Source organism: Malus domestica, chromosome 04 (genome assembly GCF_042453785.1).
Source record: "Malus domestica chromosome 04, GDT2T_hap1".
NCBI lineage: Eukaryota > Viridiplantae > Streptophyta > Magnoliopsida > Rosales > Rosaceae > Malus > Malus domestica.
The window spans coordinates 16,002,850-16,015,854 of NC_091664.1; the positions used below are offsets into that span (position 1 = coordinate 16,002,850).

The window sequence follows — 13,005 nt, forward strand, 5'->3', positions numbered from 1 at the left end:
TGGCATTCTCTATTCTTTATGAAATTGCTTCGAGAAAGATATAAAAACTTAAAATCTCAAGTAATATGCAGTCTCCACATGCTATAAATCTCACATTTAAAATAGCACTGTAATTATAGAAATGTGGTTGCGCTTACATTCGTAGACTAGGTCTATATCAAAAAGTGTTATGCCATAATGATTTTATTTCACTTCATCACATACACACAAAAACAACTTGTGGGGTTTAAAACTACAGGTTCACTTATTTCACGTTTTTACAGGCCTCTCAAAAATGAAATTTGTCTCTTAAACAAAGTTGTCAACATTTAATGGAAAAACGTGACTGAATATTCCCTTAAACAATTTTGTCGACATATAATTACTGTAACGTGCCGATCCGGTTCACCGATTTCGGTTTCAACTGGAAGTGCCCATAGCGTTGACATCACGGTTGCAAATTCCAAGAAGACCAACCCAAAACCAAAACCAAAACCAAAACCCGTTTCGCAGATAAACAACTTGTGGCATCCATCCAACCCGTAATACTCCCAAAACCCAATTTCGTTTTGATTCAAACTTCTTCGGATATTCAATCAATTTACTCCCATTCGACCTTCAACTCCATAGCCAGCTCCCTCCTCCAAGACTTCCAGCAAAGACTGCAAATTTTGGTTAATTTCTGCAAACCCTTTTGCTGATTTTTGTTAAAGAGGTCGAATTTCTGGGATTTGAGAGCACCCATTTGGTTGGTTTTCCTGGAAAAAAGTCAAATTTTGTTGAATCTGTGAAACCCATTTGCTCGTTTAATTGAGTGTTTGATGAATTTGTACTGGGTTTTGTGTTTTTTGTTATATTTTGAAGAGCGGAGATGGAGATTGACAAGGCAATAAAAGAGTGTGATGATCGAAGGCTGAAGACCAAGTACAACAACGCTATCTATGTTATTCAGAGAGCTCTTGCGCTCTACTCGTAAGTTCTTCTTTGTTTGTTCCCTTCTGGGCATTGTTTGTTTTTGGTGAATTTTCGAGCTTCTGCAATTTATGTGAACTGAATGCTGTGGTTTTTTTTTTATATGGGGATTAGAAAAGGAGATGGGTTTTTGAATTGTTGCTTTGGAAGAAATATGTAGGACTTTTGAACTGAACCAAGTAGTTATAAGTAGGTTCAGTGTTAATGAAACTTATAGAAACCGTTTTTTCAGTTTATTTTTTCTACATTTTCTCAGAAGTTAAATGGGTTGAGCTCAAAACTCTGTATCAATTACTTTGTAACAATGTTTCTGCTCCTTTTCGTCTCCTCCCCGTGCATCTTTGATTTTCAACTCAATGCAGTTGCCAGACTGTTGTTTCGGAATTTTTGACATGTTTAACTTCGTATTATGTGATGCTATTTCTGTCAGGTGCTCTAAACCTGCAATATAATAAAAGGAAAAACAAATAAGTTGGTTAGTTGATTACTGATACTGTTTTGATTTAATCAAAGGTAGAAGCAAGTACTTGGATATTGATGTGCGGAAGTATCTAGTAAAATAATTATTCGAATCTAAGCGATGGATTTGATTCTTAGTAAACGTTACTCTGCTTTTCCTTGTCGGTTATTGCCTGGTTTGTCGCTATCCGTTTAAGATCCTTTGGATGTATAACCATGTGTTGCTGGCGGTTTGGGCACTATGAATCAGACTACGCTTGCAAATTTCTGTGTGAAATTTTGAATATCTTGCAACCTTATCTGGAAAGAAATCCCATATCAAATGGATTAAAATTGTTCAACCATTATTAGGAGATTAAGGGTTGAATATCACTAATTAATGTATACATTTGAATCAAACAGCATTGGAAAATAATAAAATAAATATATGCACTTGAGGTGCTCCTGCTCTCCATATACCTTAGAGTTCGAATTTTCACACTTAAACTCAACTTTTGAAACATTGAGATTTGAACAGTCACTCTCTATAGTCTATATGCAAGTACTAAATTGTTTTCATCAACAGTATTGAAGAGGTTGCCTTCAGCTTCAATGGGGGAAAGGATTCAACTGTAAGTTTACAAGTGATTTTACTGGTTATCCATTTTTCTCAGTTGCTATCTTTGTCATTGATAGTATTGTTGAGAATATCGCGTTTAAGAATGGGAAAAATAGAACAAATTCAGGAAATCGAAAAACAAATAACCAAGATAAATTACACCAAGAATTTACGTGGTTTGGCAATATGTGCCTACGTCCACGGAACAGCAACAACAATCTTTCACTATATCAATAATGAGTACAACCAATAATCTTGCCAAATCTCTAGAACTAGGACTTGATGAAAAACCTAAAAGAACAAGAACAAGAAATACACTATCTCTTTTCTTTTCTCTAGCACACACTTTACAATATTCTCTCACTCTAATCCCTTGAGTGGTATACAAAATATTGTTTTGCTCCCTTCCATTCAAAATTAGTACAATAGCCCCTTTATATAGACATAATAAAGGTCTTCTTCAATAAGGATTATTAATCCTAATTGGAATCTAGTTATAAATCCTACTCCAATTGAGAAATTAACTCCAATTAGGTAAACAAGTCCAATTGGGAAAACAATTTAATCCTCTACGACTATAATTCCTTATAGACTTAGGACAACTTATCATGGGATGAAAAACCTAACAATCTCCCCTCCTTCCAGACTATAAGGAAGGTATACCAAAAAATAGGATTGTTCCTCTTGACCAAAGTCCCATTGATTGAACCGTTCATGACTGCGCTCCCCTTGATTGAACTACTCATGACCAGACTCCCCTTTATCCAACAATTCATTTACCAAGACCCTCTTGATTAGATTTCTCTTGACTAGGCTCCCTCTGATCACAATACCCATGACCAGACTCCATGTGATCGAACATCTCTTGACCAAACTTCTCTTGACCAGGCTCTCCCTGATCAGAACTACCATCATTGTTGGCAAAGGCAATTATAGACTTCTTTGCCAGAAAACATCGCTTATCTTCATCTTGGTCCAATCAGCATCAGACATACTTGCTGGCTTGCTCTTAACACCTTCAGTAAAGCATGTCCTCTTCTTGATTTCCACGTAACCCAGTTGGAGTGGGTGAGTTTCATCATAATTGCACCCTCCATTCTAAACGGATATCAGCCAAACCTGGCATTGATACCACTTGTTGAGAATATCGCTTTTAAGAATGGGAAAAATAGAAAAACTCCGAAAATCGAAAAACAAATAACCAAGATAAATAACACCAAGAATTTACGTGGTTCGGCAATATGCGCCTATGTCCACGGGACAGCAACAACAGTCTTTCACTATATCAATAATGAGTAGAACCAATAATCTTGCCAAATCTCTAGAACTAGAACTTGACGAAAAACCTGAAAGAACAAGAACAAGAAATACACTATCTCTTTTCTTTTCTCTTGCACACACTTTACAATATTCTCACTCTAATCCCTTGAGTGGTATACAAAATATTGTTTTGTTCCCTTCCATTCAAAGCTAGTACAATAGCCCCTTTATACAGACATAATAAAGGTCTTCAGGATTATTAATCCTAATTGGAATCTAGTTATAAATTGTACTCCAATTGAGAAACTAACTCCAATTGGGTAAACAACTCCAATTGGGAAAACAATTTAATCGTCGAAGACTATAATTCCTTATAGACTTAGGACAACTTATCATGGGATGGAAAAACCTAACAAGTATTAGTAACTTGGTTGTGTAGGTTTTGTTGCACCTACTCAGGGCTGGCTACTTTTTGCATAAAGGGGAGCAAAGCTGTTCCAACGAGTGTGTGAAAGATTTTCCTATGCGAACGATATATTTTGAGAGCCCATCTGCTTTCCCTGAAATCAACTCGTTTACTTATGATGCAGCCACTACGTGAGAGATGCTTCCCGTTTTACTCTCATTGTTTACTTATGTCTTAAAATGTCATTGAGGATCATAAGTTCTAGTTTTAGCATATAGATTTAAAGGTTCGAGATGTAGCCTTCTAGTAACATATTCTTTTTTAAGCAGCTATGGTTTGCAACTAGATATCATCCGCTCTGATTTCAAGTCTGGTTTGGAGGATTTACTTAAATCAAAACCAATCAAAGCTATTTTCCTTGGTGTCCGAATCGGTGATCCTACTGCGGTAATTGATTTTCTGTATCCGCGAAGATACAATCATATTGAACATATATCTTTTGTTGTCAGATTATTCTGCAGATGTTTCCTACAAAGATGCCTTAACTCTTGTGACTCGCAGGTTGGTCAAGATCAATTCTCTCCTAGTTCAGTTGGATGGCCACCCTTCATGAGGGTGAATCCTATATTGGATTGGTCATACAGGTATGTTTCGCACCTTTTGCTCTCTCATCTATTTTCTTTCTTTTCTGCATATGGAAAGCTCTGTTAGAAGCAACATTGCCTTTATAGTGCTTTTCTCCTTGAAAGAAAGAAAAATGAGTTATCTATATACAAAATTTCCTCTTATTGAGAAACAACAAACAAAGCCCTGGATAAGCCACAAGAAGATAATTCTAGTATTAGGTATCAGGTAACTACTGATTTAATGCAACATGAGGCTTTATAATGTCATATGATCTGAATTATATGCTTTCATATGACAATTAAGTGCGACCTAGAAGTGTATTTGATCAAAATTCTAAACTGAAGTAAATTCGAAGCTATAGAATTTAGTTAATCGTTGCATTAGACCAACAGTAGGCTTCCTCTTTATCCAAATTCAAAACTCTTGTACGTTCATGGGGTTTGACTTCCATGTGTTTCATTGCAGAGATGTGTGGGCCTTTCTCTTAACTTGCAAAGTGCAGTACTGCAGTCTTTATGATCAAGGGTATGTGGCTTGAACTGTTGCTTTGATGCTTGACTTTTTTCAATGCTCGCCATATTTTGAGTTGGTTCCTGATGCAGACATCATAATGTTTCCTTTGATTGTACTCTTCTGTTATACTTGTTTAGTCATATTCAACGAAATTGACGTGTTATTTCGTTTTCACAGTTATACTTCAATTGGAAGCATACATGACACAGTTCCAAATGCATTATTGAGCATTAACAATTCATCTGACAACAAAGAAGTATTTAGACCTGCGTATTTACTTTCTGATGGAAGATTAGAGAGAGCCGGGAGGGTTAAAAAACTTCCTCCTTCAGTTCGTGGGAATAAGCCTGCTGCTATCAATGGCCTTGATGGTGTGGGCTTACATAAGAGTGGCCTACTCATGGCCTCAGCCATTGCTGTGGGGGATGAGATTTTGTAAGTCCTTTGTTGGTACTACATTCTTTTGTTGCAATCAATATCCATAATAATATGGTTGTGCCATGATAATATGAAATCCTGTATTCCATTGGTTGCGCCATGATATCGATGATCAGTGATTACTTATTAAAAAGTTTCAGGCGCTTTGTTGGATTTTCAGTAGTTAACAGAATCAGTACAAACCATTTTGTTCAACTATTCTCTTTTGTTTTCAGTAGCCTTTCATTATCTCACAGTTTAAGGCTGAAGGATTACTAAATTTTTCAAAATTGTGTTTAGGCCCTAATGAAATTGGATTTAGCACTTCGAGTTAATTTTATTAGTCATCGTGTCCCTGTTCATGATCATTATTTTTCTTATATTTTTTAATTATCACTTGTGCAAAGGAAAACATAAACAGTCATGTGTAGAAAACTGACATAGTATTAACTATTACATAACTTCAAAACATGAAGGAAAGGTAAAATTCATGATTTAGATGTCATAGTATCTTCTGTACCTTAACCTAATGTTATTACTGAAGTTTATTCTTTTCTTTATCTGTTTGATAGCTCAGGTTTGGCACTGTTGAGGATCAATTAGGGCCTTCACTGTGTAGAAAGCTCCATTCTATTGGCTGGTCGGTATCACAAACTGTTGTTGTTCGGAATGATGTGAGTTACCATTGCAATTTAATTTGTTAAACATAGTTTGCCTAGTTCAGTTACCTATATATCAATTTATGTAACTGCAATAATGGATGTGCAGTTATGCATGGAAACTGAAACATTTACTCAAATCACCTTACATTTTCATTTCCATGACATTCTCTTGGTAACAGGTAGATGCTGTGGCCGAAGAAGTCGAGCAACGCCAATCAACTGATGATATGGTAAATCTTTACAATCTGTTTGAGAGTTCTTAGGTGGTTCTTAATTATGAAATGGATTGAGGGATTTTTCCCTTTTTTGTTCTAATCTCTAGCCCATGTTATTTGACATTACTATGTAGGTATTTATGTATGGAGGGGTTGGCCCACTGCACTCAGATGTCACTTTGGCAGGTGTTGCAAAGGCTTTCGCAGTTCGTCTGGTATGTTTATTTTGACTGAACTTTCTAAAGCACATAGAGAGTGATATGTTAATGAATCTATTAGTATTTCATTTTTGGAAAAAACGGAAATCTGTATTAACCCTTCAACCTTCATGGACTTGTAAAATGGAGTCCATAGGAATATCATTGAGATGTCCTAATTTGTCGAAATTTTTTAGTTTTTCTCTAATCCTCTAACAATATTGAGGTTGGTGAATCTTCATTGTTTAGGCTCCTGATGAAGAATTTGAAGAATATCTGAGGCATCTTATAGGTGATCAATGCACTGGTGACCGGAATGAGGTACTTGGATGTCAAGAGTTTCTTATACTTAATGCAATGTATCATGATCTCATTTTGCTTTTTTTTTTTTTTTCATTTCTGTTGGTTGTCACTTTCTGTGTACTATTATTATGTTCCCATAAATAGTTATTTACTTACCTTATTGTGCTAGAAGCTTCACAGTTCACAGCATGGATTTGATTGTATTCTTGCTTTTGCCTTCTCAGATGGCTCTTTTGCCTGAAGGTATCACTGAACTATTGCATCATGAAAAGCTGATTGTCCCTTTGGTATGTGTTTGAAAAGTCACATATGAAGTTTTTCTTTTTGTATGTTCTGTTAGCTAGAATTTATGACATCGTTACTGGGAATAATCTAAAAGTGTCCTCTTGAGTGATTTGTGTGCATATATACATCCGACCAGTAAAGTACTAATTATATATAGACTCAAATGATTGACTCTTTCAGATCAAGTGTAAAAATGTAATAATCTTTACGGCAACAAATGTCTTGGAGCTGGATGAGCAGTGGAACTGTCTAATTGAACTAATGATATCCGATGGTGGGCTAGCAACGATGCAACCATTTGTATCTAGGCACTTGACAACAAACCTTACAGATGTAAGTAATTCTGTATTCCATGTATCTTCAATTAAGTCTTGAAAATTTGGGTGTGCGTACACAACACACTTCTTGTTTTTTTCCAGACAATCTCTTGTTAATTACTAGACTGTTAAATGGAAGCACACGTTTAAACAATAAGCCATGGTGGTCCTCACTGACAGTCTGACAACATTAGCATGCAAGACTTGTAAAGCTTTACCACCCCTCAAAATACTGCAATCCCTGCTAGTTCGTTAGTGTAGCTTCCATTTTAACTTCTAACATCTTATGCATAATCCTCTTTGTGTGAATCACTCCTATGTGCATAAGTTGGGATGATCATTCTTGTACTCTGTGCTTGGCCTATTTTTTACCATAAAGGTACATGAGATGAATCATTAGGGGGAATATAGGCTCGTTTGGTGCCTAAGATTGGATAACTAAAAAAATTCAAGGTATGTTGTAGTAAAAAATAATGTTAGAGGTGGCTAGAACGGTAAGCTATTAGGTGTTGATATCCTACCATTTATGGGGTAACGGGGATTGGAAGGGATAACTTTCCTTCATGACTAATTCGTCTTCAACCTTCAACTTGGTCAAAATTTCTTCATTGCTTTCTTCAACATACATTTGAATGTAGAGGTGTTGATATCCTACCATGTATGGGGTAACGGGGATTGGAAGGGATAACTTTCCTTCATGACTAATTCGTCTTCAACCTTCAACTTGGTCAAAATTTCTTCATTGCTTTCTTCAACATACATTTGAATGTAGAGAGTAATTAAATCCTAGTTAAATCCTAGGCACCAGACGAGCTTATAGTACTTATGCCAGGAGATATAAGTGGTCTGTTGTCTTTGTGTATGTAGCCCACTATCAGAAGGATACCGTATCCATTTTTCTGAATGTTAGTCATGAAAGTACTGAGTTGGGTAATTGAGAAGGTCACATTTTCTTAGAAATTCTGGAATTTCTAAAGCATGCAATTAATTGGGTATGCATAACAAAATTGATGTCTTACTAATTGTGTGGTAGTCATCTCTTTTTTATTGGGTGAAAAATGCAGGTAGAAATTGCTCAACCTCTGTCAAAACTTTGCCTGGAGTTTCCAGACCTTTACATTGGTGAGTGCCTTTTGAAAACTTTAGATCTCTCGGACAACATGATATCATATATGAATTCTAATAGTGATCTTCCATGGAAAATACAAAGGTTGTCGTCGCAAATCAAGGAAGGAGCCTCTTATAATCTATTTTGAGGGCAAGGTACTAGAACATTTCTTGAGGTATTATGCATATATATATAAGTTGTTTGAATGACTATAACTGATTGAGTAATTTTGTTGCAGGACCAAGATCAAATTCAATCAGCCATAGAGGCATTGTGCAAGAAGTTCCATCCGGGGGCTTTCGTAGAAACAGCGGTTGTTCAACTGGTCTTCTGAGGCTTCAAAATGCTGAGTTATCCTGCACTTGAACCGGCCTCTCTTGTACGAAAATGATGATGGAACAAGCAGAACCCTCTCAGTATATTTGAATGGAAGAAGGAGATCATTGAAGTGGAATTTGGAAGGGGAGCAAGACGAGAAGGAAAACATTACAACATTATAGATGCTGGTAGCTGGGCAAAGCCCCCCCTCCCTATGAAATTGGGGAAATGTTTAACTAATGATTATGGACAAACGAACTTCGCACTGGATGCAATCTAACTCAGTTTACAATTCTATTTGAGGTGATCGACCGGACGGTTCTTTTCGATCACTTGTTAGCTTTATCTTGGTCAATCACACAAATCCAATGTACAACTAACAAATTAACGTATTAAGGTTCACTTGACATGAATCTAACGATGTCACTTATGTTAGTGTCGTATGAATAATTTTATTGCCTGTTTAACTGCTAATTATACAAATAAAATGTTGAAATTGTATAGGGTGTTTTTATGGTGAAGAATTTATGCTAGTGTGGGAACTGCATGTTCTTGGTTGTGATTCTTGTGTGTTGTCAACCCTGTAACAAATGGTTTTCGTTTTCTTTTTTAAGATTGAAAATAAAATTATGTAATCTACTTGAATTTTGATTGGGTGAGTTACAAAATGGGGGAGGAATCTTGAAGACAATAAATTCAAAAGAGCTGCACGAAGGGGCCCTAGACGGAAAAAGCCCGGGCTTACACATTAAGTTAGGAAGGACATGTTTATTTACAAGAAATGAAAATGAAAATTATTCCTTTTTACTGGATGAAATATTCTATTTCTGACAAAGAAGTATTTGTCCGTCGAATAAATATTCCACGTGGCTTGGACTGGCTCAAATTTGCGTTGACTCTAACCATTGATCGGTCAACGTTGATTGATGACTTTTTATGGAATTGACTATAGAACCCTTCTTAGGATATTTTGGCGCGCTGATTCCGTTTTCGCAATTCGTTTCTTCAAATTCAATTATTTTAATGGAGTTTTTTTCTAATGGGTCCGTATATAAGCCTAGGAGAAATTGTTATCGGTAATCTTGTCCTTTATAATTTGAATTTTATTTTCAAGTGCATTATATTTATATAGTTTTCAAAAATGCTTTGTTTAAAGTATTTTTCTACATCATGTCATGATTACACTTATCTTTAGAAGTACTATCATCTTCCTAAGTTTTATGAAACTATCATGGCATGATCATACATATTTTATATGCTCATCATACATTCCTATACTAGTGATTTGTACTTGTTTGGGCAATGTATGTTCACATCACATCGATACACTCGCATTGGATTCATTAAGTGTCAACCTGTACTAGTCTGTATTAGGCAACTATATCTCTTACATATGATGAACGTAGCACCAGTTTCACGTATATGTGGTACTAAGACGTAGATCATTATTACAACCAACATGTTTCATGTTAGAATCTCTCTGCACAAACTCGTATGTCCGCACATGGCGATGATCATTTGATATTGTATGTTATTATATTTGAGATATTGTCATTTACTATAATCTTAAAATGTTTTATTATACGGTAATTGGTTTTCATACTAATACGTAGGGTAAATTACACAAATTCACCTCAACTATAGATCACACCATAATCTCATACCCCATGTTTTAAATATTGCAATGTCATATCTCATTTTATGTATTCATTGCAATGCCAAACCTTTATTAAATTTTATGTCAATTTTCCTGTTAAATGATGATGTGGCAGGTGTGGAAGCCACTCTCACACCAATTGAGTTAAAAAAAATTACTTAAATATTAGTAATTAATGAAAAAAAAGGTTATTATTTATACAACTCATTACTTTATAAAAAAATTTAAAATTCTAAAAATCTAAATAAAAATAATAATATAAAAACTGAATATTTCGACGGCAACGAAGAGTCGACGGGAGGGGGATGGAAAGGGATCAGGAGTCGACCGGTCGACGGTCGACGAGGAGAGGTGCGTCAACGACTCAACGGATAGGTGCAAATGACAGAACCCAATCCTACCGCCGTCGTCTTCTTCCGCCAATTAAACGAAAGCTGCAATTCCCCCAAATCAATACAAACCCAACCCAAAAAACCAAATCAAATCACAAAAATAATTGGAAATAATGGAAATTGGAGAAGTAGACGTCAGATTTTTCAATGGGGGGGGGGGGTTTATCAAAAAAAAAGGTTGGCTGTATACCCATTCGTCGGGGCTCGTCTGCAACAAAACCTCGAGCTCGTCGTTTTATATGGTGATGCCGGCGTTGGGGTGCAAAGATGAAGTGGAAGAACATTGATAGGTGCATATTTATGCGACTTAGTTAGCTTGTTTTCTTGCATTTTCATAGTTAGTTTGCGTTTAGTATAGTGATTTAAGCTATTTTCATTTGTTTGTAGGTCTAATTGGCAAAGTTGGCAAGAAAGTGTATTTTGAAGCATTTTAGAGCAATTATGGGCTGAAATGGATTGCATGCATGTGGAGCACAATGAATGGACGTTTTTGAAGATCAAGTGAAGCTAGGAACGTGCTAAAGAGATGGAGAAATCAATTCAAGACATGGAAGATGAATAATCAGCTGCAAGGGCACCTAAAACCCTTCTAAAAGGCCTATCCTTCTCTTATACATGTGCCGCACCACCCTTTCTAGAAGCCCTAGAAAGGTGGCACCCCAAACCCTTCTAGAAGTCCCAATTTATGCCACAAAACATGTTCTTTCTAGAAGCCTAAAAAAGTGGCGCCTATTCCCTTTCTAAAAACCTAAAAATCTGCCACAAACCCTAGTTTTTTTCCACCTTAGATTGGGCCAAGCCTTTGCCGCAAAACCCTAGCCTTTTCCCATCAGAATTTGTGAAAACCCTAGCTTATAAATATATGTTTTCAGCCACAAAGTTGTGAACCACCCCCTACCATTCAGAAACACATCCTGCCGCACCATATACACCATTCTACAACCTTTTGCTGCAATTTTGGAGAAGAAGGAGTCTTGCCGTGCCTTCCATTGATGAAGGAGGGCCTTGTGCACAAGCCACCTGCAACCATTGGAGTTCTAAGAGTTCTTTCTTTTCTTGTTTTAGTTTCAATGTTTATTTCAATTTGCTTTTCAATTGCTGTGAACATGTGTAACTAAGTTTTTCTTAGTTAGATGTGAATTCAAAGCTATGGACGTATGTTTAATATGAATTGATTCCTTTCAGTTATTGTTTCATAAAACATGAATGAGTTTTACTTATCTATTTGCTTGATAACTTATTCTTGTGTGTTGATTAAGGATGCATACTTAGTTTGCATGCATGAATCTGATGTTAAATTATAAGGAACTTTCACCTAATCGTTAGGAACTTATAATTACAAGTAGTGGAGATTGTTAGTCACAATCGTGTTAAGTAGATTCTTGGCAAGAGTATCATGCAGTTCATAGTTATAATTGTCTTGTCAATGCTTATGATTTCCGTGGAACTTAATGATTTTTGAATGTATTTCTATCATGTTGTTCATATAGGGAACTTGAGAAGAATAATTTGGTTGCGATGCGTTGTCTATTCAATTCAAGGAATTTAGGGAAATTTGAGAGTTAATTTGTGCATTCATGATTAATTTGGGGCATTGTGTTTAAAGAAACAATACTGGAAATCAATTTATGTTGCATATGTTTCATGTGTGGAGAAGGACCTTCTAACTAGCCTATTTCACCATTCAATTCACCCAATTTCATATCTAGTTTACTTTGGTTTGCAATCTGTTTAGTTTTACTTCAATTTCGTCAAAACCAAATCCCCTTTTCTATTTGGTGTTTTTAGGTCAGAATCTGTCCAAACTAGATTCTTCAAAGTGTTTTGAGTTAATATAAGTTAGAATTAGTCCATAAACTTTGTTTGAGTCTTAATTAGTCTTAAATTTGTCCAAATAACTCCCTAGAGTCTGTTTTCAGTCTAATTGTTAGTATTGTGCTGTTTTGAGTCTTTTAAGTGTGTTTTGAGTTAGTTAAGTCATAATCTGTTTTCTTTTAGTCTTTAGTTAAGTCATAATCTGTTTTCTTTTAGTCTTTTGAGTCAAATTAAGTTTTATTTTCGTCCAAATCACTTGTTAGGTCTAGAATTGAGTATTTTTAACTTAGTTTTGTTGATTTGAGTGTTTTAGGTCAGTTTAGAGTCTATAAAGTCTAGTCTTGTGTTTTTAAGTCTAGTTTAGTGTTTTTGAGTCATATTTGTGTAGATTAGCAGCCCTAGTTAATCAACGGCCTAGAACGACCCCTACTTTCATATACTACAACTATCTTAATAGGGTTTAATTTGTGTGTTGGATTATTTCACATCAAATTTTAGCGCCGTT

At 35.7% G+C, this 13,005-nt stretch overlaps 1 protein-coding gene across 2 annotated transcripts; it reads left to right on the forward strand.

Annotated features, from left to right (window-relative positions):
- Nucleotides 1–339: 339 nt before the first annotated feature.
- On the forward strand, nucleotides 340–9,139 carry LOC103433103 (uncharacterized). Of its 2 annotated transcripts, none has more exons than XM_008371326.4 (17): nucleotides 340–727; nucleotides 844–951; nucleotides 1,976–2,021; nucleotides 3,708–3,865; nucleotides 4,004–4,121; nucleotides 4,236–4,318; nucleotides 4,767–4,826; nucleotides 4,992–5,249; nucleotides 5,809–5,905; nucleotides 6,073–6,123; nucleotides 6,243–6,323; nucleotides 6,555–6,626; nucleotides 6,833–6,895; nucleotides 7,074–7,226; nucleotides 8,275–8,332; nucleotides 8,421–8,473; nucleotides 8,557–9,139. In XM_008371326.4, exons 2-17 carry the CDS (start codon nucleotides 851–853, stop codon nucleotides 8,650–8,652), a joined length of 1,548 nt encoding a protein of 515 aa, XP_008369548.1. In that variant the 5' UTR covers nucleotides 340–727; nucleotides 844–850; the 3' UTR covers nucleotides 8,653–9,139. The 2 variants fall into 2 exon arrangements, with proteins under 2 accessions (XP_008369548.1, XP_008369550.1); XM_008371328.4 differs by having other exon boundaries at nucleotides 387–653.
- The last annotated feature ends 3,866 nt before the right edge of the window (nucleotides 9,140–13,005 follow it).